The 24,224-nt window shown below is 43.1% G+C and overlaps 1 protein-coding gene across 5 annotated transcripts in view; it reads right to left on the reverse strand.

Moving 5' to 3' along the window:
• GNE (glucosamine (UDP-N-acetyl)-2-epimerase/N-acetylmannosamine kinase) overlaps window positions 1-23,475 on the reverse strand; it is a 32,356-nt gene extending 8,881 nt beyond the window's left edge. Inside the window, exons 1-6 of one of the 5 annotated variants that reach the window (XM_081894032.1) lie at window positions 23,302-23,475; window positions 5,520-5,728; window positions 3,267-3,718; window positions 1,677-1,829; window positions 1,219-1,431; window positions 824-911 (exon numbers count right to left, since the gene is read on the reverse strand). In XM_081894032.1, the coding sequence (XP_081750158.1) occupies window positions 824-911; window positions 1,219-1,431; window positions 1,677-1,829; window positions 3,267-3,718; window positions 5,520-5,728; window positions 23,302-23,355 (1,169 nt within the window). In that variant the 5' untranslated portion in view covers window positions 23,356-23,475. Of the gene's footprint in view, window positions 1-823; window positions 912-1,218; window positions 1,432-1,676; window positions 1,830-3,266; window positions 3,719-5,519; window positions 5,729-7,333; window positions 7,399-8,304; window positions 8,388-10,757; window positions 11,078-12,091; window positions 12,266-23,301 lie in introns of those variants that run through there. The other 4 variants (XM_081894033.1, XM_081894035.1, XM_081894034.1 and 1 more) reach the window with 4 other exon arrangements.
• Window positions 23,476-24,224: the final 749 nt, after the last annotated feature.

Raw genomic sequence — 24,224 nt, forward strand, 5'->3', positions numbered from 1 at the left:
AAAGTGAGTTAGTATTATTATTCCTATATTACAAGGGAGAGCTATGGCTGAGAGAATGTGGCTGCCCTAAAGCTGTCTATGGCAGACAAAAGATTTAAAACAGGGAGTTCCTCATTTGGAGTTCAGCCTCTTATCTGCTGCACACTATCAACATTGCAATTTAGTTTAATATAGTCACACTACAAACTTCTTATTACAAAAAAGGAAAGGGGAATAATGTAGGATACCCAACTTTAAGACAGTTTGTTGCCATTAAGACTCTGGTGTAAGGGGCTCAACCAACACTGTCAGCATCAGATCAATTCACAGAAATAAAAGAGTTCTATTTTACATAATGATGATATCCTCTATAAAACGTGGCTGAACAGTGTTTCACCAACATCATGGGGAAAAACTTCACCAGTGCTAGTTGTAGATGAGAATTTGATCCTAAATAATTATATCTACACGTATTTCTGCAATATAAATGCAACACCTGTGCAAAACCAGCATGGCACCAGCACTTGTTAGCTATATGCTGGTGCAGCCACAGGCCCTTCCTGTATTAAAGCTTAACATTTATCTGCTAGTGACACAAACTTTAATATGTATTAGGGAAAGTTAAAAAAATGCGTATTGGGGATTAACGAAAATGTAACTGTCAGTATTGTAATAGCTTTAAACAAATCTGTGGTGCAACTGCACTTCGCATATTGGCAGAGGAGCCCAGTGTGATGCCACACTGCCGCCTTCCTGACCAGTGGCACTGCTGCTGCTTAACCAGCAGGGGAAAGTTGCAACGTAACAAAAGTATTTTCACTATTTTAATGATGACTGTACTTACCAAGGATATTGTTTCCCAAACTGGAGGTGCAGAGCTTGCAGTATTTTGTCCTGTGTGTCAGCATCACGAACATGAAGGACATTTTCACCTTGATTTGGTCAAAAGACATAATAAAAGAACTGCTTTATTATACATTTCTGATACATGGGTTGCAGAAAATATATTTTCCCCTTATTTAAAAACAGCCACAAAACCCATTTGCCAGTTATCATTTCTAAGTAACAAAGCTGGGCACACCTAAGAAAAGAAATGCAGGAAGGTAGCTCTGCATGTATCCAGTACAGACATATATGCCTACTAACCAAGGATAACACTTCACATTTCCAATGGACTGGGCTCCTGTCCATGAAAACTTATACTACAAGAACATTGCTAGCCTTATTTGAATATAATACCTGTTTCTCTTCCTATCTGGCGTGTCCCAAGATTGATGACAGGAGTACCAAATGCCCCAACCTCTCGCACACCACAGCTGCTGTTTCCAATCATACAGCCAGCGTGAGCCACCAGCTGAATGAACTGGTCAAATGGAACATGCTTTACTGCTCGAAAATTGGGGTGGTGTTCAACACCCTTCTTCCTCATTACCCGAACCATTTCTTTGCTCCCTGTAATGAAAATAACAGTAGATCACTTAATGGTAAGTAACTGAATTTTGGAAGCATCACTATGTACACCAGGAATGGGGAAACCTTTTCAGTCTGAGAGCCATATTCCCTTCTGGGCAACCATTTGGGAGCTGATGGGCCCGAGGGGCTGCATCTGGTAGCATTCAAAAGCAAATATTTTTCATTCTCTTCACAGGCTACAATATTAACTTTAGATTCCTTGAATAAGAACTCTTTTCCCTCACCTGCATCAATATTTGGAAATAAAACCAACGTCCTCTTGTTAAAAGAGATTAAGGCATCCAAAGTCAATTCAAACATCTTTATGGAATGTTTAATGTCTGTGGTCACAGGGTGCTGTAAAGCAATTATATAATCCTTTGGTTTTACATCTTCACCTGTAAAAGCAAAGCAAAAACAAAACAAAACCCAGCTTTAAAAAAGTAATATAACTAATTGGGTTGGACAAGAACCAAAAAACCCCATACTTCATTCCAGGAAATTACTCAAGACTTATTCCACTGTGAAATAAAAAATAAATTGTTCTGAAGTCATTACAGTGGTACCTCGGGTTAAGAACTTAATTCATTCTGGAGGTCTGTTCTTAACCTGAAGCACCACTTTAGCTAATGGGGCCTCCTGCTGCCGCCGCGCCGCTGGAGCCCAATTTCTGTTCTTATCCTGAAGCAAAGTTCTTAACCCGAGGTAATATTTCTGGGTTAGCGGAGTCTGTAACCTGAAGCGTATGTAACCTGAAGCCTATGTAACCTGAGGTACCACTGTAGTTACCTGGAGTATTTCTTGGATTCTCTACCAGTGGTTTGGGAAGATCTGATCAAGAATGAATTATGCATGGTGCCAGATTATTTTAGTACAATCATTTATCTGTTCAGCTTTGTGACAATCCTTGGCCTTAAAAGGAAAGTGTCTTCATTTATTTTAAAGACAAATAGAGATATTGGATTCTAGTCTCTGTATATTATACAATACTTGGTACAATTTATTTTGAACTCCACCCCAAACCTAATACTGTAAGCAGTTTGTACCCACAATGCAGGAGAAGATTTACATTTAAGAACTTCTATTGTCAAACCCCAAAGAATTGAACTGGTTCATCTGGATGGTTACAACAAATCAGAAATCTCTGAAATATATGCTGCTACACTGTTTATTGTACATGCCTTACATTCATTGTTCTTAATGCAAAATTCTCTCAGGGTTCTGCAATATTCTCCATATACCCCAAGATTAAGAGACCCTAATTTGCACTCCAAAATGGCTACTTATGAAGATATGAACAGACTCTGGGCATTTAGGAACATGCAAGGATAACCCTGTGAGACAGGAGAGTGCAACTGAGCTTATAACCCTACCTCTGCCTACCTAACACATTGTCAGTTTGTCAGCAGCAGGGCAGCCTACCAAATGTATGAAGGATGTCCTTGTGATCTGTAACATTAAGCTAATGGATAACACTGGGGAAAGGCTGGAACAGAGGTGCACAAAGGGCAAATGTTCACAGCCCAACCGTACACAAACCAGCCTCACATGATTATACTTGTGTGTTCCTGAATAAGCCTTCCTTACTCATCTAATTAGAGGTAAGAGAACAGCACCAATCTCCAACACATAACCTAAAGAAAGACTGCACAATGTGTGACACACCAAGCCAAATGCATCCCACTAACCATGATGGCAGCCCCATTAGGGGGTACAAAACATCCCCTTTGCTCTGTACCTGCAACCTCTATGATTAGGCTGTCATATAAAGCTGGTGGCCTGCATTCAACTTGGAGGGTCACAGGTCGGATAGCCTATATTCACAGCACACCTACCTAACCACATGAGGATAATGCTCATGTAGTCCTTGTTTTTGGCAGATAACAACTTATCATATGAAGGGCAGCCTGCCAAGAGGATACGGTCGTGGTCTTCACACATAGATATCAAATGCTGCTCCGCACTTCTTGTGCAACACACATGGTAATGAGCCAGCTTGGTTATGGCATGTCTGATGGAGTCATCTATAGTACCGCTGACTTCTCCGCCTTCAATATGAAGAATTCGAATGTTCATTAAGGCTGCAGATGTTGCTAATGCTAAAGCATCAAACCTGTCTCCATGGACTATCATTATGTCAGGCTTCAGACGATTGAGGACATCTGGCAGCTTGACCAAGGCAAGGCCTACAGACTCCACCATGGCGGCCTCATCTTCTCCTCTCACTATGGTGTGTAACCTAGTGTGGATGTCAAAGTCGTCCTGTTCAATCATACGGTAAGTGTTACTGGGAAGAGGAAGAGGGGAAAGTGTTAAAATTGCAAAATGGTGTTTCATAAAATGGTGTTTCTTTGACAATGTATGACTAACATTAGGAAATAATAACATTTTTTAAACCCATGCAACTAGTTACAAACTATTAAAATTTCTATGTTTATCTATGGCTGAGAGGATTGGATACTCTAGGTTCCAAAAGTTTATCCCAAGTGATAATGGATTCAGATGATCAACATTATAGTCACTTGTGAAAGTGAATGTTGCTCCAATTCCACTTTATGAACATGGAGATGAACAGCATTCTAGTGTTCAACATAACTTCTGATATAATCATAGGATTTAAAAACTAGTAATATAAAAATGAAACTGCACTGTGCCAAAATAAAACTATATTTTGCTGTTAGTAAGAGGAAATGAACACTGCTGAGACGCAACGAAAGGGGAAAGATGAAACACTTGTGATGTTCCAGCATCATTATTAGTGTTAATCACAAACCTATCTGCAAAATGAGAACTGGGTAAAAGTCACGAGTCATAAGAATGAGGAGGAAAAATATTTTCCTTCCATCTGCAAAAGTGATTTACTTTCCTGCCTCAATTATATTGGAATTCTTAATTGTTTCAGTCCATAATTTAATCCCTAATTCCAGCCAAAACGTTTGAAAGCCAGCAAAGCACTCTTTATTTTTTATCTTAAAAGAAAAAAAGCAAACACATCAATTTGAATTGGATGGTTAGCAAAACTACTAACTTCTTCGTGACCACTGGCATCCTGCCAAAATGGAAAGCTATCACTGAGAAAGGACTTGAAGGTTAGACCTTGCAATTTCTTAATAGCTGGCATTATTCCTTAGAATTATGGTGCATTTCCTACATAGCCCTCACACATTTCTCAATTTAGATATTGCTCATGGTCTGGACCGAACACCTATGTAAAAAAATAAAATAAAATCACAAGCTACTCACTGTAATTAGGCTTCTAGTGAAAAACGATGCTTTAAAAAAATGGATAGAGCTGCAACTCTGATTTAGCATGGTGTTAATTACAATACTGTATTAGCAGAATAAGTTGTTCAGGACAGGGATCAGGAAAACTGGAATATGTCTTTTGCAATAAAAAAACCATTTTATTAAGAGTGCCAACCCCCCATCTTCTGCTGTACAGCAAAACAAAATCTCTCCTTTTAGGATCATATCTGCAACATCATTTGAAGACACCTATTACTGTGTTGTGTTTTGTGAATACTACATTCAAACGCAATCCAAAGCCTCAGGACTATGATCATCAAACTGGCCTAGTCCTCCTGCAAATGATGTTCAGGGCAGTTATCTCTAAAAACCCAAATAAATGACTATTTCTAAGATTTTTCAGTGCCAAAAAGTACCCCAGGAAAAGCAGAAACTGCTTCCCAGCAATGTCCACTGCTATGCTTTTATTCCCTGAAAAGCAGTTGAAAAATAAACATACCCAAAGGCTTTCCATGCATTCTCAACCCTAAGACTTAGCCTACCATTCTTTTTAAACTTGATTAAATATTGTGTGCCATATTCCAAGAAGGTAACATTTTATTACAGAACAAAGGCACTGCAGTTATGAGTGACATAGAAGAATGAAAGTTGGCATTAATTTCCCTCAGCTTTACTACTATGTGTCTGGTATTGTTTGCAAAAATAGCAATAAATCAATTGTTACATAATCAGTTCATAGAGATTGTCCTATTTGATTTATTTATCAGCATTGCATGCAGTAATGATAGCAAGTATATTCAGGGCTGCCAAGATAGCAGAACAAACAAAATTATACACCTTACCCATAGTCATCAATCAGATGGGAGCCCAAAACCACAACATCCAGCTCAAAGAACTGTGGCTCTGCTTTAATGCCAAACATGATTGGGGCCAATTTGGAATAATCAGCCCTGTTGCAGGTAGCAACACAAACCCGAAGTTTCCGGTTGTTCCCATTCTTCTCCATTACTCGCTTTTGTTTCTGTTTAGAAAGGTTCGTGAAATATAGTTCCTGAAATGTAGGAAGCGAGATACAATCGCACAAGAATTATTACACTAGGAGTCAAGAGTAGAGTATTAAACAGAGTACTGGACAAGGTGACAGATACTATTCGGTCATGAAACCCACTAGATGATTTTGGGATAGTCACCCATTCTCAACCTAACCTATGTCAAATAGCTGTTGGGGTGACAGTGGGGACGGGGTGGAGTGATGATGCATGCTGCTAAGAGCTCGTTGGAGCAAGGGTGGGAAACAATTGTGATTGCCAGACGGGCACTATGCAAAGGTTGTAAGCTAGAAGGCCACATGCCCAAGATACTGTACTGTAATAACTAATAATACATGTATGCATAAGCAATAGCATTGCATACTGCATATACTGTACAGGAAAAAATAACTATGTGGAAGTATCTATTTATCCACAACATATTCCTGAGTGCACAAATGTCTTCATTCTGTAAATGAAGCAACTGTTCCATATGTGAGGCAGATTTTTTAGCAATTGGTCATTGTTACATAATAGACTCTGTACCATTCCTTTATAGCAGAAGTGGGAAAACTTTAGGCATGTGGGTTTACTTTGTCATGAGAATCCTGAGGTCCAACATCTGGAGCCACATACAAAATAATGTCTTAGAAAGGACACAGAACTGAGGAAAATGTTGTCTCTGAGAATATGTTCACCCAGAAATTTGTTTTCAGTACCAGAATCATACCAGTACCACATAGATCCTTTCATACAAACATCATCATGTTCCTCTGTTGTTGTTGTCACGAATCACTCACCCCCCATCCAAAGGTCCCACGGCAGGTTACAACAATTAAAATATTAAAATCAGTTTATAACAACTTAAAATTATAGAAATAAGGTGGGACTGGAAACATACACCCCGAATGTCAAAAGCCAGGATAAAGAGGTACACCTTTAGCATTATACAAAAGCTGTATAATGAAGGTGCTAGACACACCTCTAGGAGTAGGGAGTTCTGGTGATTCAACAGCCTAATTTGAGGAGTGGAGGGGGGTGTCATATTTTTTAAACCATAAGTAGCAGGAAACCTTTGCTGCTCTACTGCAAACCACCCAGAGACCTACCAGCAGGTTCTGAACTGCCCTGCTCTGCTTTACACATGTCTATATGCTGCCAACAGGATTCTAAGGATGGAAATTTTTGCAAAACAGAACAAAAGTTTTCATTTTCATGTCTTATAAAGAGAGAAATCCAGAGTTGGAAGAGATGACCTAAGTAGGAAAGTCTCATTAATTTCAATTTAATCTGTTTTGTAAAGGGTTCTTTAAATCTGGGGCCTCCTGCTATAAGGAGAGTTCACAGTTTCAGTTCCAACTTATTTCAAAATACGTGTTTAGCATTTGTTTTGTTATGTAGAAAGGTAACCATACAGTACACAACCAACTTCCTTCTGTAGTCTCACTGAACACACCCATAAATACAAAGTACTGTACTTTCCAAGAAGCAGAAAATGAATTGTGCTCTGCCCTTGCTTGATAACAGTACAAAACTCTGTTTTGTACTGTTTTTTATTACACACCTCATAACATGCCTTGCTTACATACTGCAAAATGAAGCATTTTTTTGAGGCTATTGTGACTTACCCAGGACCTTTATCTAGCTTGCCTTGGAAGTAAGCACTACTGGGACTTACTCCAAGGTAAATGTGTATATAGGGCTGCTAGCTTTCCATGAGGAATTCCTAGACCTAAGCAAAAGGACTGAACTCTGATTTCTTACTGCCCAATTGCAAGGATAAATGGAAAACAATTACCCCCCTCCACATTTGCATGCTTTAGTAGGCACAGAGCCATTAACTGACCAACTTTTATAGCATTAAGTGGCCGTGCTAGACATCATGTCATTCAGTTATTTTTTCCACTCAAAAACTGAGAATAACTACATGGCATGCTACAAAAATCTAGAACAGACATTTCCTTAAAGTTTTAACAAGTCAAAGATGCTCAGTCTAGTTACACATCTAAGTATTCATTATTTTCTCATATAAAATATGTTTAAACTCAGGAAATTAGCTGCTGGCAGGTTTGTTCACAACAAATTTATCATTAGTCATGGGCTGCAATACAACTTTATATTGGTGGCCAAAGTACTGCTTTCCCTCAGAGTCACAAAAGAGAGAGAGAAAAGTTATTCTTCATTTAATACCTAGTAAAACACCTTCTATAAACACAAAATGCTACTGTAGAAAGTATTACTTTGGACAACTCTCTCAATAATTTTGTATTTATATTTTTAGCTTTAGAACAAGGAAATTTTACCTTCTATCTCTTTGCACACCACCCAGCGAAGGATTAAACATTAGCTTTTACTAATATTTGCATCAGAATTACTCCGCCTCTCCTTCCTCAACATTGGCTAGTGAGTCATGTTTAACTCATAAATTACTCCTCTTTTGAAGCTTAATACTTTTTCAGCTGAAACAAACAGCATGCAACATACAGTATAGGAGGAGCAAGGGAACCTGTTCAGTCAAAGGGTTAGGCCAATTTAAATGCCAAAACAGCAAAGGAATGTGAACTGCAGTAGCAAAGGATCTACAAAACTGAAGAGTTACCTGTTAACCAAGCAGAATGTGAAAATTAAATAGGTATACTTTTCTGAGCTGAAATCATTGTCATTATTGTGGCAATGTGGGAGCTGGAAACAAATTACCGGTACATACTTTTAAACCATGATAATAAGTTATCCAGTTTATGAACTGTTTTCAGGATCAGCGACAGAAACCCACTTTTATTTATTACCACCTCCCATTGCAGTCAGGGACACGGGTGGCGCTGTGGGTTAAACCACAGAGCCTAGGGCTTGCTGATCAGAAGGTCGCCGGTTCGAATCCCTGCGACGGGATGAGCTCCCGTCGCTCAGTACCTGCTCCTGCCAACCTAGCAGTTCAAAAGCACGTCAAAGTGCAAGTAGATAAATAGGTACCGCTCCGGCGGGAAGGTAAACAGTGTTTCCGTGCGCTGCTCTGGTTCACCAGAAGCGGCTTAGTCATGCTGGCCACATGACCCGGAAGGTGTACGCCGGCTCCCTCGGCCAGTAAAGCGAGATGAGCGTCGCAACCCCGGAGTCGTCCGCGACTGGACCTAACGGTCAGGGGTCCCTTTACCTTACCCATTGCAGTCAGTTACTGTTCACATAGGGGCATACGTAGGGGTTGGCTAGGGTGGTCCCTGCCAAGGGCATAGACTGGGGGGGGGGGTCGCAAAAATTGTGCCACTGCTTGGCACCCCTGAGCTGCCACCAAGTGCTGCGGCCAGCTTGAGAAGAACTCTCCACTTTAGCATGGGTCTCCTTTTCCTTGGTACTCAGCAAACTTGGTGGGCACCACTGCAGCGACTATTTACTGTTGCCCTGAGTGAGAAGGCAGCACCTCTGCCCTCCTTCCCCGCCCGCTTTTTGTCCAAGATGCTTCTAAAAGCAAAGGGGCAACTGGGTGGTAAGGTCACCTTGCCCCTAAGCCCTCTTTACTGTGTCAAAGTCCTCCTCAGAGTTTGTTGAGGGCACAAGAAGAGAAATGTGCTGCCCCTATGGCTGGCAGAGCATCCATTCCCTTCCCTTCCAACCAAAAAGAGTCATTTCTAACAGACCTGAAGCAAGAGACAACACCCAGATACACAGACTGAAAACTGAAATGCCTGAAGGCTTCAACTTGAAGGATAATACATAAAGGGTTCTCTGTGTTTTTAATCCTATTTTAAATATTTCTAGCACAAATGTATCTCTTTTTATGTAAGCTTTCGTGAGAATTCCCTCTGTCCAGAGCATGTGATGAACCTTGACTCCAAGTGTTCCTTTTGAAATTAAACAGTTTTGTGTTACCAATGAAGGCAGAAGCTGAAACATTTACCCAACCAATGTGATGCTTATCTTGGATTTCTCAATCACATATTTATGGAGGTTTTTTTGTGAATGCTTTCTGGTAAGGATCCACGGCCTTGTTTAACGTAGTAGTTAATTTGTTTTCTGCATAATATATTCCCTTCCAATAGTGGGTGATACTATGTAGCAAAATAGGGTCACCCACATACAAAGGGAAAAGAAGATTACAAATCCAGATATGCATAAACATATAAGTTGTGATTAAAGCAAGCAAGCAAGCAAGCAAGCAAACAAACAAACAAACAGACAGACAAACAAACAAAAACCCATTCTTCTCCAAGTTAATAATTACTTTTTTAAAAAAGAGTGGGGGACTGGTTTGATAAAGGACCTAATAGCTAAAACACCCTAAGGGGATGGAGTTAGGAAATACACCTGGCAAAATGCACATCCCTCAACTTTTATTTCAACACAAACAATCTAAGATGCTATAACATTTCAAGGTTATAGCACCCTTGCAGCTAAAAAAAGTAATTCAATGCAGCTAGGTCAATTAATTAGGACTAGAGAAAAAACAATTGGATTTGGAGAACACTTGCAAAAGCAGCCAGAAAATAGGCCTATGCTTGCAGAATGCAAACCTGATTTATGTTTATAGACAGTTATTCTACCCACTGGAGATTAATATTATTTTAGGCATATGTTAACCTAACCTAATGCTGCAGCCTCTATGTGATAGCCTAATTCAATAGAACAATATAATAATATCACTAGTAACCAATAAACATACAAGCAGAACACTTGCAGGGAGTAAGATAATGGCCTGGTTCACACATCTCTTTAAACCATAATTAAACTGAACTATGGCTTAAAGAGATGTGTGAACCATAATTAAACTAAACTATGGTTTAAAGGTAGTTCATTTTGGAAAAACAAACCATGAATTCGGGCTTGAATATAATGTTCTGCCAGCCCATAGCTTAGGTCACTGTAGAGAAGAAGCAAAGTGCCCATGATTTCAGCAGCATGCCCAGACAGGCTACACATCCCACTTTAAACCGTCAGCTGATGAGTGGGCATTAAATCCTGCTACTTATATCTATAGGTGTTAAATCCATAGGGAACTGGCATATGCAGCCAATTCAGAATTGAACCCCAAACCCCTACCCATCAGCTGATGTCACCCACCTATTGGAGTGATGTCAGTTGATTCGCAGTTTGGCATGATTTTGAACAATGGCTTCATGGACCAAACTGGAACTCTTGGCAGATCAAGCCTGGCCCACAGGCCAGAGGTTCCCCACCTCTGCTGTAACACTTAAAAATAATGCAGTAATTTAATATTAAACGATGTTGGGGGCATGGCAATATTCTGAAGCTGAACTGATGCTATTAAAATATTTATCCTATGGTTTTCAAGGCAAACACCCTCAAAATGGGACCGATCTGTCTATAGTGATTGATAGCCATTATCAAAATATACTTATCTTGTGAACCACCCTGAGACCTGCAGGTATAGGGCAGTATACTTATTTATTTATTTAATAATACATACGTACTTATGTTTGAATTGTCCCTATTTTACCCAGGAACAGATCCACTTTCCTGGTACATATCCCTGATTTTTTTTTTTTTTTAAAAAAACCCCACTATCCCTGTCTTGGTATCTGAAGAAGTGTGCATGCACACGAAAGCTCATACCAAGAACTAACTTGGTTGGTCTTTAAGGTGCTACTGGAAGGAATTTTTTTTTGTTTTGCCATTTGTGGGAACGCCTTTCAGAGCATTTACTAGGATTTAAAACAAAATAGGGGATCCTTTAGATTTCAGCCTTCTTTCCTGGGTCTTCGAAGCTGCCTCTCTGAGCGATAACATCTTGCCTCTGGCACACGGTGGGCCCCAAATGCCATCGCACCCACTTCCCTCCATTTCCTCTCAACCCCTAATCTAAACCACAGAGCATCTCCTTATCATCACCACCATCTTTTCTTTTTTTTTAAAGGCTGCTATATTTGTTAACTAACATCCTGCTTCGGCCAGGCTTTAGCAGCCTCAATGTTAAAACCACCAAGCAGCAGGAAGGGGAGGAGAAGATGGAGAGCCTCCTCCGATTGCCATGTGGCATGTGAGGGCAGCGATCCCTTCTGCCACGATTTACCCGCTACTCTCCACAGTCCCCTTCAGAACGGAAACCAAATTATATAGTCGGAAAACGAAAACAAGTGGGGGGTTTCCCCCCTCCCCTGCCCCCTTATCTGGGTGCTTGTTTCGGGCGCATCTTGGGGAGGGGGCTGCAAAAAAAGTCTCTCTTTTTTTGGAAAGGCAGGCATGGCACCTTCTCCCCAAACAGAAGAGACACACACACGGCGTCGTCGTCCCCCCCCCTCAAAAAAAAAGCAAATGCCCGTTTTGCCGAGGACGCGTCTCTCTGCTCCTTGGCGGCGAGGGAGGCCCTTCCCGCCTCCGCGGCCTGCCAACCCCTTCTCCGCCTGAAGAGAAAACCCGTGAGGGGAAATATTTACCTCAGCTTTTCCGCTCCGCGCCCCCGCCCCGGGCCTGGGCTCCGCCTCACGCGGCCTAACGGGGCAGCGCCTGAGGGCCGCCGGCGAGGCGATTGCCGAAACAAAATGGGCGCGTCGTTGCTGTGGGGATGGAGGGGCTGCCGCGTCGCTGGGAGCCAGGCGCCTGCGTGGCCGCGGCCCGGCTCACCGTTAAGCGGGCGGGCTCCCTCGCAGCACCTGCATGGCCGCAGTCCGGGGAGGAGGAGGCGCTTTCGCCCTCAGCCTCGGAGGCGGCTTCTGCTCCCTCATGGCGGCAGCCGCCTTCTTGCAGAGAGAGAGAGGGAGGATGGAATTGGCGGGAAGAGGTTCCTCGGCCGCCTCTCGACTTGCCTGAGGCGCGGGGTGGGGAACGAAGGGGTGTTATTAGTATCGTTGAATGTCGTTAATTATTATCAGTGTTGGTTTTTTTTTCTGGAAAGAAATGTGGGGGGAGTCACCAAGTTGGCTTTTTTGTTTATTTTGGGTTCAGTCGCAGTGCCACACAAACACACCCTGGCAGTGGCTAGGAGCCATAGCTGTCAATTTACAGATTTGAAAATAAGGGATTTTGGCTTAGTTTATATAGAAATCCGGCACTGATGGAGCCAGGCTGCTTTGGCTGCCACTGACTGTGTTTTGCAGGGGGTTGGACTAGATCAGTGTTTTTCAACCACTGTTCCGTGGCACACTAGTGTGCCGCGAGATGTTGCCTGGTGTGCCGTGGGAAAAATTCAAAAGATTTTTTTTAAAAAAAAAATGTCAAATTTTCGCCCACGAGGCGGGCGCCGGACTGTGCCCACCCTATTTTCCATCCGTCCTGAGTGGGGATCAGATCGGATGGGATCGGATGAGAGCGGACAGGCGGTCTGCTCTCGTCCGATTCCCCATAGAGAGCAGCGGGGCTCTAACATCTCCCTCTCCGCACACAGAGCTGTTATCCGCCGGCTCAGCGGGGATCAGCGGATCGATCCCTGCTGAGCAGAGAACGGTCCACAACGTTTTTGTTTGCCATTAAAGAAAAAAATATTAAACATTTTCTAATGGTGTGCCTCGTGATTTTTTTCATGAAACAAGTGTGCCTTTGCCCAAAAAAGGTTGAAAAACACTGGACTAGATGATCCTAAGGGTCTACAACTCCCACCCAAGAAGAGGGGCAGACAAAACGGATGAACGACGTCGAGATGGCAAAGCTTACAGGCAGAATTAGAAACCAGGAAGAGGACCTCTTTCATAAAAAATGGGGAAAGTTTATGTAGTTGAAAAGCTATTGTCAAGAGTTACATACTTTGGTAGGATTGACAGAAAACTTGTAAAAATTTGAACTATGGATGGACAGATGATTTCTAAAAATAGAGTTATGAAAGGGGTGCAGAGGGGGAAATCGCTACATTAAGATGCTGCACTGGTTGGAGGGGATGCTAAGCAGCACGTTGGGGCTGCTGTCGTCTTGGAGCAAGGAGTTCCATCGGCCCTTCCTCCCCCAAGAGAGAGGGAGGGAGGGAGAGGGACTCTTGCCCATGCTGCCCGCGAGCCCGGCATGAGGCGGTTGCGGCGGCTGCTGAAGCGCCGCCCTTCAGCGTCCCTCCCCATCCCCTTCCTCCTCCCTCAGGCCGCCTCCTCAGCCGCCCCCGCCTCCGGCTTCCCCTGGCAATGCGGCAGAAGTCTCGCAAGAGAGGGGCTGCCTGCCCACCCACCCGCCGCCACCCGTCTCCTCACGATGCACCCGAGGGGTAAAAGGGAGAGACGGAGACACAGCAGCTTGTGCACACTCTCTCTCGAGGCGGAGGACCCCCAGCCACTGCTTCCCACCCGAGCCAGGCGAGCATGAAACCCGGGAAATTTAAGGGACATCATCAATCCGGGACAGCAGCAGGACACGGCGCTGGGATAAGGGAGTTTCCCGCCAAATAAGGGACGGTTGACAGCTATGCTAGGAGCCAACTAGGGCCCATGGCATCTTTGCGCCCCTCATAAAATATTGGAGCGGCCTGGACCCCACAAAGTTGATGGGCATTGCCATTTAAATACTGTAGTGTGTGCGCACCCCATCATGTGATCGATTATGCAGGGTAGGGCTTACCGTACGCCTGCCCCCCTCAATTTCTTTGGACAAGTTGGCACCCCTGAAATGTGGTTAATAAACTCAAGCAAACAATGGTCTGGATTAGAAACGGCCACAACTTTATTGATTACAGTTATAGGTAGATTTTTGGCTCAGACGTTGGGTATATATTTGTTCCAGCACCCCACCCAGCCCATTTTTTTTTTTATAAAAAAAGGTAAGGGAACTCCTTTCCTCCGAGTTCCTGCTCAAAAAACACCCCTGATTATTATTATTTGTTATATTTATTGGTCACTTTTCCTTGCCAGGGCAACTCAATGCCACTTACAAAAACCCAACATAGTGTTATGAGTTTGTGGGTGCCAGACCCCTATAATCCCTGGATCCAGCAAGTGTTAAAAGCAAATTATGCCAGGTTAGCTTTCTGTGATTGCCTGAGAGTCCGGCCATTAAGAGAACAAAAGATCAAGGGGTTTGGTGCAAGATGAGAAATGAATGGGGGCCCCTCCCTCAACAAACAGATAAAGCCAGAGTTTAGTGTCAGTGTTCGAAACTCCCATTGTTCTTTGCGCATTTTGCGACAGGGAATTTCATTAGTGTGAGCAATTTCTGAGCTCTGGGCCTAAGATTTCAGATTAAAACTACAGGGTGGAAAGAAAGGACCTTTTTCTGCCTCCCCACTTCCAGCTACTCTCTGAAGACCGGAGAAGAGACCCTCTTAAGGATATTAGGGGGTGGGTGGGCATGGGAAGGACTAGACCATGTGAGAAATGAGCATAATATTTTAGCTGCAGTTCCTTCATTTTCAGCTTTGTATTCTTGTTATAAAAAAGCGCGCCTGGACATTCCATTGTTGCGCCCATAACCTAGGTTTAAGGTGCCATTTAGCTCCTAAGCTTTCATATCTCAGGTTCTAACACTGTTTAGCACATAGATATGAGGGAGAGTGGTGTGACAGAGAAACGAGGCAGCAAGCTGGAAAGATGGAGACGCTCGAAATAAATAAAAAGTATTTAGGCAGCTCTGCTAGTAAGGGTGCAAAGGGTTGTTGCTTGGTTGGATTTACTATTGAAAGAACTTGCATAAGGTTGGGCAGTCAGTGACTATAGATGTTCCTAGTGATCGTACGTAGGGAATTCATTTTCCAGAGAAAATAAATAAAATTCCTCCAGGGGTTTACTAAAAGGTCAAGAAGAGAAAGAGTATGAACTGGCAAGATGGGACCAGAAAATGGACTGGTGCCATATGGGACAGGAAGCATAATGCTTTGTGGTGACAGCCTTATTTCAGAATACACTTTGGAACTGTCCTGTAGATATTGATAATAAAATTAGGGTGTGTATTTCCTTCTTGTCTATATGTAATAGGTATATTTCAAGAGAAAGGGCGAGCCTATGATAAGGTGCTTAATATAGCTTGGTTATCTCTTTAGTTTTTAGAAAGGAACAGTTCTTGTTAAATATTAATCCAGTGCACAGGGGCAAATGGATAAATGGTGCAATTTACACATGGTCAAAAGGTCAGCCAGTGAATTTAAATTCCAGGTACCTAAACAGCAGTTAAACACAGTTGTAGCTTACAGAGGAGCATTTCCCATGTGAATAATGTTAGACTCACCTTGCATGCTACATTTGGAGCAACAGACTCACATGAATCCTTTCTGTTGATATATATATATTTTTCTTGCTAATTTCTCTATAAAACATAGGGAGTTGGCATATTTTTTGTAGTCACCATTCACAAAAATGTTATGCATTTATGCAAGGCATTAGCAGTGTGGTGCCCAGAGGTGCCTACAAAGACCATACTTTGCACAAATGACAGTTAAGTTATGCATTTTGCCAGAAGATCTGCTATTGATATGGCAATCTGCTATTGCTTTTTATGGTGTAGATGCAGCCAAGAGAAAGAGGTGGTTGTTTGATAATTTGAGTGGAATCGGGGGGGGGGGTGTCTTATTAACCCTTTCCTCCATGCTATTGTCCCTGCTTTAAATCCGGGGGGGGGGGGGGAGGTATTTGTGATCCACAGGGAGGAGGTATTATGCAGTATGCCCTGTGTGAACTTTACGTCTTTTCAAATTATGACTAAAGTCCAAAATGCTGATTGTATGTATAAATGCAAAACTTTCCTGACAAATATATCCTCAGGCTCGACACCACGCCAGTAAAAGTTCTGGTACATTGTCCATGTTGCTTCAGACTCAGATTAGGTGGGTAAATGTTCTGTAATATAATGAATTTGCAAATGTGTTTTTTAAGGCAGATACAGCTAACGTTCCTGTTTCAGCATTATTCATATGCAAGATTTGGGGATGCTCTAGGAGCATTGAATACACCACTCGGTGCTTTTACAAAATGAATGAATCATCATATGTGCTTATTGCGCCAATCCTATGCATGATTACAGAAGCTCAAAGTGCCTTATCTCTCAGATAAATATGTATAGGCCTGCATCCTGAGAGTTCTGCAAACTAGAACTAACTATAGAAAGAAGTGCCCCTGCCAAACTGAAACAGTTCCTCTCCTATTATCGCTTCTTAAAATACACTTCACTCAAGGAACTGCAGATTAAGATAACAACAGTCTGACTTCTGTGACAGAATGGCAAAATATTCCCTAGCACACAGCATGCTTTGCTTTACGGCAGAGGTGGCCTTGTACAATCACAATTACCTTTAACCAAGCTTTGAAGGTCAGCTTGCAGTGTGCTTGCCTTTACATCAAGATATTCCTCAGAATACCTTTTTTTGTGTGTTCCTGCTAAATGTGAGTGGCTACATGGGAAGGACCTTCTCTCTGGTGGCACTCTGATTGTGGCATGCATGCTCTTCCCAGGGAGACTCACCCAATTCATACTCTGGTGTAGTTTCAGCATCTTTTTTATTATTAATAATAATAATCAGGCTTTTCAATCTAATTTCTGCTGAATACTTTTATGCTGCTCTTTTAAAAGCACAGCTTTTAAAATGTTTTTGGTTTTGTTCCCTTTTCTTTGTTGAAGGATAGAATATATGTCCCTATAGTATATTTCAAAGCCAGCATCAAACTCTGGCTTAAGGCTAATCATAGGGAATATTATTGCTACTACAATGTTTTTCAGGTGTTAAAGCAGTTGTGCCTTGGATCCTGAACACCTTGGTACTTGGATGTTTTGGCTCCCGAACGCCACAAACCCAGAAGTGACTATTCCAGTTTATGAACTATTTTTGGAAGCCAAACATCCAGTGGGGCTTTCACAGCTTCCTGCAGCCAATCAGAAGCCGCACTTTGGTTTCCGAACGCTTTGGAAGTTGAATGGACTTCCAGAATGGATTCTGTTCGACTTCCAAGGTACGACTGTACAAACTATGGTTAAGTAGAAACAAACAAGCATGAATGAGCTCAGGTTCATAATCTCTCCTCCTACCACACTCAAGAGTAGCAATTTCTGTTCCAGGTTTCCAACCAGCCACAGTTCTGCCACTTTATTCAAACAAAGAATTGCAAAATATAATTTCAACATAATTTGTAACCCTAGTTTGCAAGATTTGGGTGAAATGGCAAAACTGGTGTGCCACAAACTGGAATCACAAGTATTTAATATTGGCATGGGGGTGGGGACGTAGGGAGTGTTGCAGTCCTATGAATGTTATTGTTTCCCCCTATAACAATAAACAATGCCTTATGTAGCCCTTTGAGATACAATAGTAATCATGTAGCCAGGAGCAACAAAAGCTGGGGCAGGATGTCTTCTGATCATTTTCCCATTTGAAATTACCACACACATTCTCTGCATGGGTTTGGCAGTAGTTCATGCTTGGAGATGCGGCTTTGCTACTGTCCAGTGTAATTCCATCAGAGCCAATTCAGGTGAACGTTTTTATATAGAGTCAGAAAGACATTTCCCCAGCAATTAGAGCTTTACTTTAAAATTGTGATGTTACAAAACCCCAGCAGTTGATTATATTAGCCATTAAATCTGCTCAATTTCTCACACCAAGTCAGCAAGTAGTTTATCTCTTCCCTAAGTCAATAAAATGAATATAACTCAAATGTGAGGTGGCAATCTTTAATCTAGGATGTAGGAGACTCGAGGAGAGGATTCCAAGTACTTTGCTACACATTATCTCTATTCCTGCAGATATTTGTAACTGGAATTGTTTTTATGGTATTTAATATAACTTTTACATCAAAGACAACTCTACATGCTTTGCTTTTCAGTTATGTATTAGTCCCGCTAATGCAGTCTTATTGATTGATTAATGCAAAACTGTTCAGTATATGATTGCTGTGGTTTTGGTTATGTTTCTTTTTCTGCTTATCCGCTTATTTTAGGCCTCAGTGTACATGTTAATGTGATTCTGCAGTCATCTTTGCTGTGGTTTGGTTGTGTTCATGTTTCTACTTATTGTCTGCTTATTTATTTGCTTAGGTAATTTAAAAGCTGCTATCCATTAATCCCAGAGCAGAACACAGCATAAACTTATATAATACATAATAAAATCTCCAAGAATCAAATTACCACAACAATAAATCAATTTTGCCTAGGTCTTTATATGATTAAGCAAGCACAGGGGTAGCTTTCAACGTTTTGATACCCTGGTCTGGGGTAGTCATTGTGCCTCTACAGTGGTACCTCGAGTTGCGGACATAATCCGTCCCATCTGATAATACATCCACAGCTCGATGCGTTCGCATCCAGAAGCACCACATCTGCACACGCATGCAGCACGATTTAGCGCTTCTGTGCATGCATGAGCTGCGAAACCCGGAAGTAACTGTTCTGGTACTTCCAGGTTGTCGCGGGACGCAACTTGAAAAGCCATAACCTGAAGCGGACACAACATGAGGTATGACTGTAGAAGTTTTGGAGTACAACTAGTGTCATCCTTGACCATTAGCCATGCTGGCTGGGGCTGATGAAAGTTTTAGTCCACAATTTCTGCAGGGTACCATGTTGACTACCTCTGACTTTGGCTACTGATGGCCAGACATGTGGCCGGGGAACCTGGATTCTTCCTGACAAAGCTGCTTGAGGGATAAACCCTAACCATGAGAGGTTTGGAGGGTAGCAAAATGAGAAGGGGCCTTTTCTGTGGTGACTCCTCGTTTGTGGAATGCTCTCCCCAGGGATGCTCGCCTGTGCCTTTGTTACATATCTTTAGGTGCCGGGCAAAAAATGTTCCTCTTCAACTAGGCCTTTTTCCTTCAATCTCAGTAAATCAGCAGGAATAAACAATGGTTCAAAGGTCTTAGGTGTTAACACTCTTTGCTTAGGACGCCCCCTCTCCTTTTCATATAGTTAGCTTTGAAGTATAAACAAACCCTTGATTTTCAATGCTAGTTCCAGTAAGATCCCCTCTTTGCTCCTCAGTGATTTTAAGCATCAACCCAACTCCTTGCAGCTTAGGAATCTTTTGCCCAACATGGGCTCAAACCCGCAACCTTGGGATTAAGAGTCTCGTGCTCTACCCACTGAGCAACTCTCACTCCCAAGCAGGGAGCTTACGTTTCACAGAAGGCACAGATCACTGACCCCAGACTTTGTGTTCCTTTACACTTCAAGGACATTATAACCACCCCTTCTCTTATTTCCTTTCTTTTTGTGCACATTGTCTGTAGCACATTGCTGCGCACCCTCTCCAGACTTTGGAGTTAGTTTAAGGACTCTTCTTCACCCTTTAGAATCAAGCTGTGTATGCACTGTATGGTTATTTTCTGCCTGCATAATTGTAAGCTTCCTGTTTGAAGCAGCACCCACATACTCTGCTAATATTTCTGTGTAATAAACCAACATTTTCCTACTTCCTTGTGTGATAAATTCTTTATGGGGCATGAGAGTTAAAGGTATACACACATTTTTAAATGAACGCACATACTGATCCCATGCAAAAGGTTCAAACCCTTTCAGAGCTGAATGTTAAATACACACGAGTGCTGGACACGCTGTGTAACAGTGCTTCTAGAAGTCTGTGCAGTGTACATTTCTTCCACAAATAACCCAGCCACAGAAAGCTATGCTTTTGAGATTTGGGAGTAGGGCTTCTAGATTAGACAGCCTAACTTCCAAAGTAATTCGTGGCATGTTCTTGAAAAAAAATATGCAGTGTGATCTGAAGCATGCTTGTTCAGAAGTGTGTTCCATTGAACTCACTGCCTGAACTTACTTTTGTATTGATGGTTTTCATCTTAAGGACACCCCTGGCATGCAATCTCATCCCTAGCAAGTGGTCTCCCAAACCACTTAAGAAGAAACCTTTTTTTACTCAGTGGGTTTTCAGTAAATGTCACCCATAACAGAATCAGTGGCTTTGGCAAACCTGTAGAGCAAGAAGTACAGAAAAGCCTGAATCTGCCCAGTGAGGGTGCACAAGACTTGTAATATTTGTAGAGCTAAGAAAAAGGGTGCAATGGATTCTAAAGGGGAAGGAACTCTGTTTTATATGCAAAAAAAAAAAAATTGCTGTGACGGCAGGGCAGAACTAATTTATTTTTTGGCAGACACACCTGCTGCGCCCCCTGCACCCTATCTTCCCTATGGCTCTAGGAATCATACTGTTCAATCTCACTCAGAAACTTCTACCTGAGTTCAGCTGAGTTTAGGATTGCAGTATAAGAAGTGCAACGCCTGTAAAAACCGAGTCACTTCCCATTTTTGCAAAGTAAACCTAAGGCATTGTCTTCCACTTGCATCAATGCTGCATTTCTTCCCTCTACACACCTCACGGCAACCTGGTCAAGTTTATCAGCAAATACATTTTAAAAATCCAGTTTTCGTGGTTGCAAATTGTGGGTTCCCACCACAAAAGAAGCTTTCTTTCTGTCCAGCTTAGCAACCCTGATCCAGAACATAAGTGAGGCTTCTTTTTATGTTGTGTGTACTATTAAGATGCAAGAATCCATGTAGCAATTACTATATATGCATATATAGAAGTCAATAGGTCACTTTGCCCCATGATGAGCACGTTTAATCACTTCCCATATCAATCCTCTATAAATTCATAATCTCAGCTATGTTGGCTAATTTTTCTCAACAGTTTGATATCCAAAGCAAGACACCCGGGACGTTATGGGTTGCAATGGGACTTTTCTGTGCTTTCCTTTCCTTGTGTGCCTCCTAAATCTGCTCTGGGAATTCCTCCAATTCTCCAGAGCAGAGATCACAGGGGTTGGAGTGCCACATGGTTGAAGACTACCCTGTGTTTACAGCAACAGTTACTTCAGTTTAACTTGTACAATTTAAATCAAGCTCCTGTACTATTCATGCTGTGCTTTACTTGGTTGCTTAATACTTGATGGAAGAGCTATACCCCCAAGATCAGAGGGGTGCAATGCGAAGGATGTACACACATCTCTTTGCAGTACACAAGCCCTCTTCTCAAACACACGGTAGGTATTTTCCTCATTGTGCACAAACATTTGTCATTCTTTGAACACAATCTCACAGGTACTCATATAGATGCTATTCCAGCCTTTCAATGAGTGTGTGAACCTGTAATGCACACATTTTTTTAAAAAGTCTGTTAAGTACTCTAGGTAAAGGTAAAGGGGCCCCTGACCATAAGGTCCAGTTGTGACCGACTCTGGGGTTGTGGCGCTCATCTCGCTTTATTGGCCGAGGGAGCCGGCGTTTGTCCGAAGACAGCTTCCAGGTCATGTGAACCAGAGCAGCGCACAGAAACGCCGTTTACCTTCCCGCCGGAGCAGTACCTATTTATCTACTTGCACTTTGATGTGCTTTTGAACTGCTAGGTTGGCAGGAGCAGGGACCGAGCAATGGGAGCTCACCCCGTCGCGGGGATTCGAACCGCCGACCTTCTGATCGGCAAGTCCTAGGCTCTGTGGTTTAACCCACAGCGCCACCCGTGTCCCGTTAAGTGCTCTAATTCGATGCAATTTTCATCAGGGCTTTCTCCCAAAAAAACTTCTTATTTCTGAGTATTTATATGAAAGAATACTGGACTTGATGACATGAAACATGTACCTCATTCCCACGCAAAGCCTTCCAGAGGAAACATCTTGCAATAAAACAACAGGCACTCCCCCCAAACTTCCTGCTGCACATTTCTGAAGACACAAAGCACTGCAAGCTTTAGGTCTCAGATAATTGCTTTTAAAATAACTGCTGCAGGGATTTCAAACTCTTGCTGTGCAACCCTATATGTATCTGTATCAGAAGAAAGTCCTGTTAGGTTCTGTGGGGCTCCGTTTCAGAGTTGCAGCCTCAATACACACTCCCACAAACTAGAACACAGCAGGGATAGCAGCAGAGCCTCCTTAGAGTAAGGGTAGCAATCGTGGCACAACTCAGATTAGAAAGTGCTTTAGTATATCAAGACTTGCATCTACAAGCCCTTGGTGGGGAGTTTTGACAAGATGTGAGAGAGGTTGCGACTGGGGTGGCCCAGGACCAGGAAGGCTCTTGTTGCTGAAACTAAGCCTGCATTTGGGACCCTCCTCAGAGCCCCTCTTAAAAGCGACCTCGGACTTCCTAAGCAAGGCTGGTGTATAAATTAAACCAGGGTTCCTCTGAGCTCAGCTCAGCTCTCTGTTCCCAGGGGATGAGAGTGCGCCTGAGCATGTGAAGAGTGCATTCCCTTTACACTCTGGGGAACACCCTCCCCCCAAACAATAACTTACTACTATTGAGTATCTGACCAGAATGGGAGTGGAAAAGGAGTAGAAGGCTTGTCCCTCAGACGTTTCCAGACAGTCTCTGCCCCTCTGTCTGGAAACGAGCTAACGGCAATCGCTGGCCAGTCATAACATTTCTCCGTCGCCGGAGAACGGATCTCCCCCTCTTGCCCGGATGAAATGCAGAGCAGAAGCGGACTCGGTGCATCAATTGTAGGTGGGAGAGAGACCCATCTCTGTGTGTTTTGTATGCATGCACCGGTCCGATTCTGTTCTGAGCTGTGCGGGGTCCCTATCCTACAAAGGTGCGGGTGGCTTAAGGCACAAAAGGCGAGGATGGAAGAGGACCCCCCCCACATACACATAAAAACGCCTCCCCCACGTCCCCCATTCGTCGCAACAAACCCTTTCGCTTTCTCCATTGCCTTCCAAAGGCGCTCTCTCTGTGTCTGTCTCCCCCCTCCTCCCGCCCGCAGTTCCCGAAACAAAAGGCTCTCTGTCGAGATCTCGCTTACATGGGGACCGAGGGGGATCTGCTGCTCCCGGCGAAGGCGCACGTTGCTCCCCATCCTATACAGGATCTCAGCTTCTGGGCGTCCTCCTCCTCCTGCTCTAGCGGGCGAAGCAACTCTTGGCTTTCCCCGGGAGATGCTCTGATGGGCACCTGAATTCCATTCTCCACTTGAAGCCCTGCCCCCTTCGAAAGTCATTCAGAGAGAGAGAGAGAGACAGATCTGACTCATTCATATGCTTGCTCCTTCCTTCGTAGCAACCAGGATGTCAGCTGAGCCTCTTTTCCAGATGAAAACATAAGAGTTTTCCTATTCCCCTAAAAGCAGCCAATGGAATTGTTTCTGAGTCTTCCTGTTACCTTTGCCAGGCTCCATCTTGAAGCAGAGAGGCCCCCTTTTAAGCGCAAAGGCGCTTTACAACAACCCTGTAGTGAAGGTTGCCATTAGCCATAGCCCCATATCGGAGAAGGGAGATGCAGCTGTGACATATAACCCATGGCAGAAACTAGAATGGAACTCAGAACTTCCTGGGAGAGTTCAATCACTTAGGAAGGTCACTACACCCATAATAATGGGGTGCCACCACACGGGTGGTGCTGTGGGTTAAACCACTGAGCCTAGGACTTGCTGATCAGAAGGTCGGCGGTTCGAATCCCTGCAACGGGGTGAGCTCCCGTGCTCGGTCCCTGCTCCTGCCAACCTAGCAGTTCAAAAGCACGTCAAAGTGCAAGGAGATAAATAGGTACTGCTCCGGCAGGAAGGTAAAGGGCATTTCTGTGCGCTGCTCTGGTTCGCCAGAAGCAGCTTAGTCATGCTGGCCACATGACCCGGAAGCTGTGCACTGGCTCCCTCAGCCAATAAAGCCAATAAAGTGAGATGAGCCCCAGAGTTGGTCAGGACTGGGCCTAATGGTCAGGGGTCCCTTT

Source organism: Podarcis melisellensis (assembly GCF_964234715.1).
Source record: "Podarcis melisellensis genome assembly, chromosome: 17".
Classification (NCBI taxonomy): Eukaryota; Metazoa; Chordata; class Lepidosauria; order Squamata; family Lacertidae; genus Podarcis; species Podarcis melisellensis.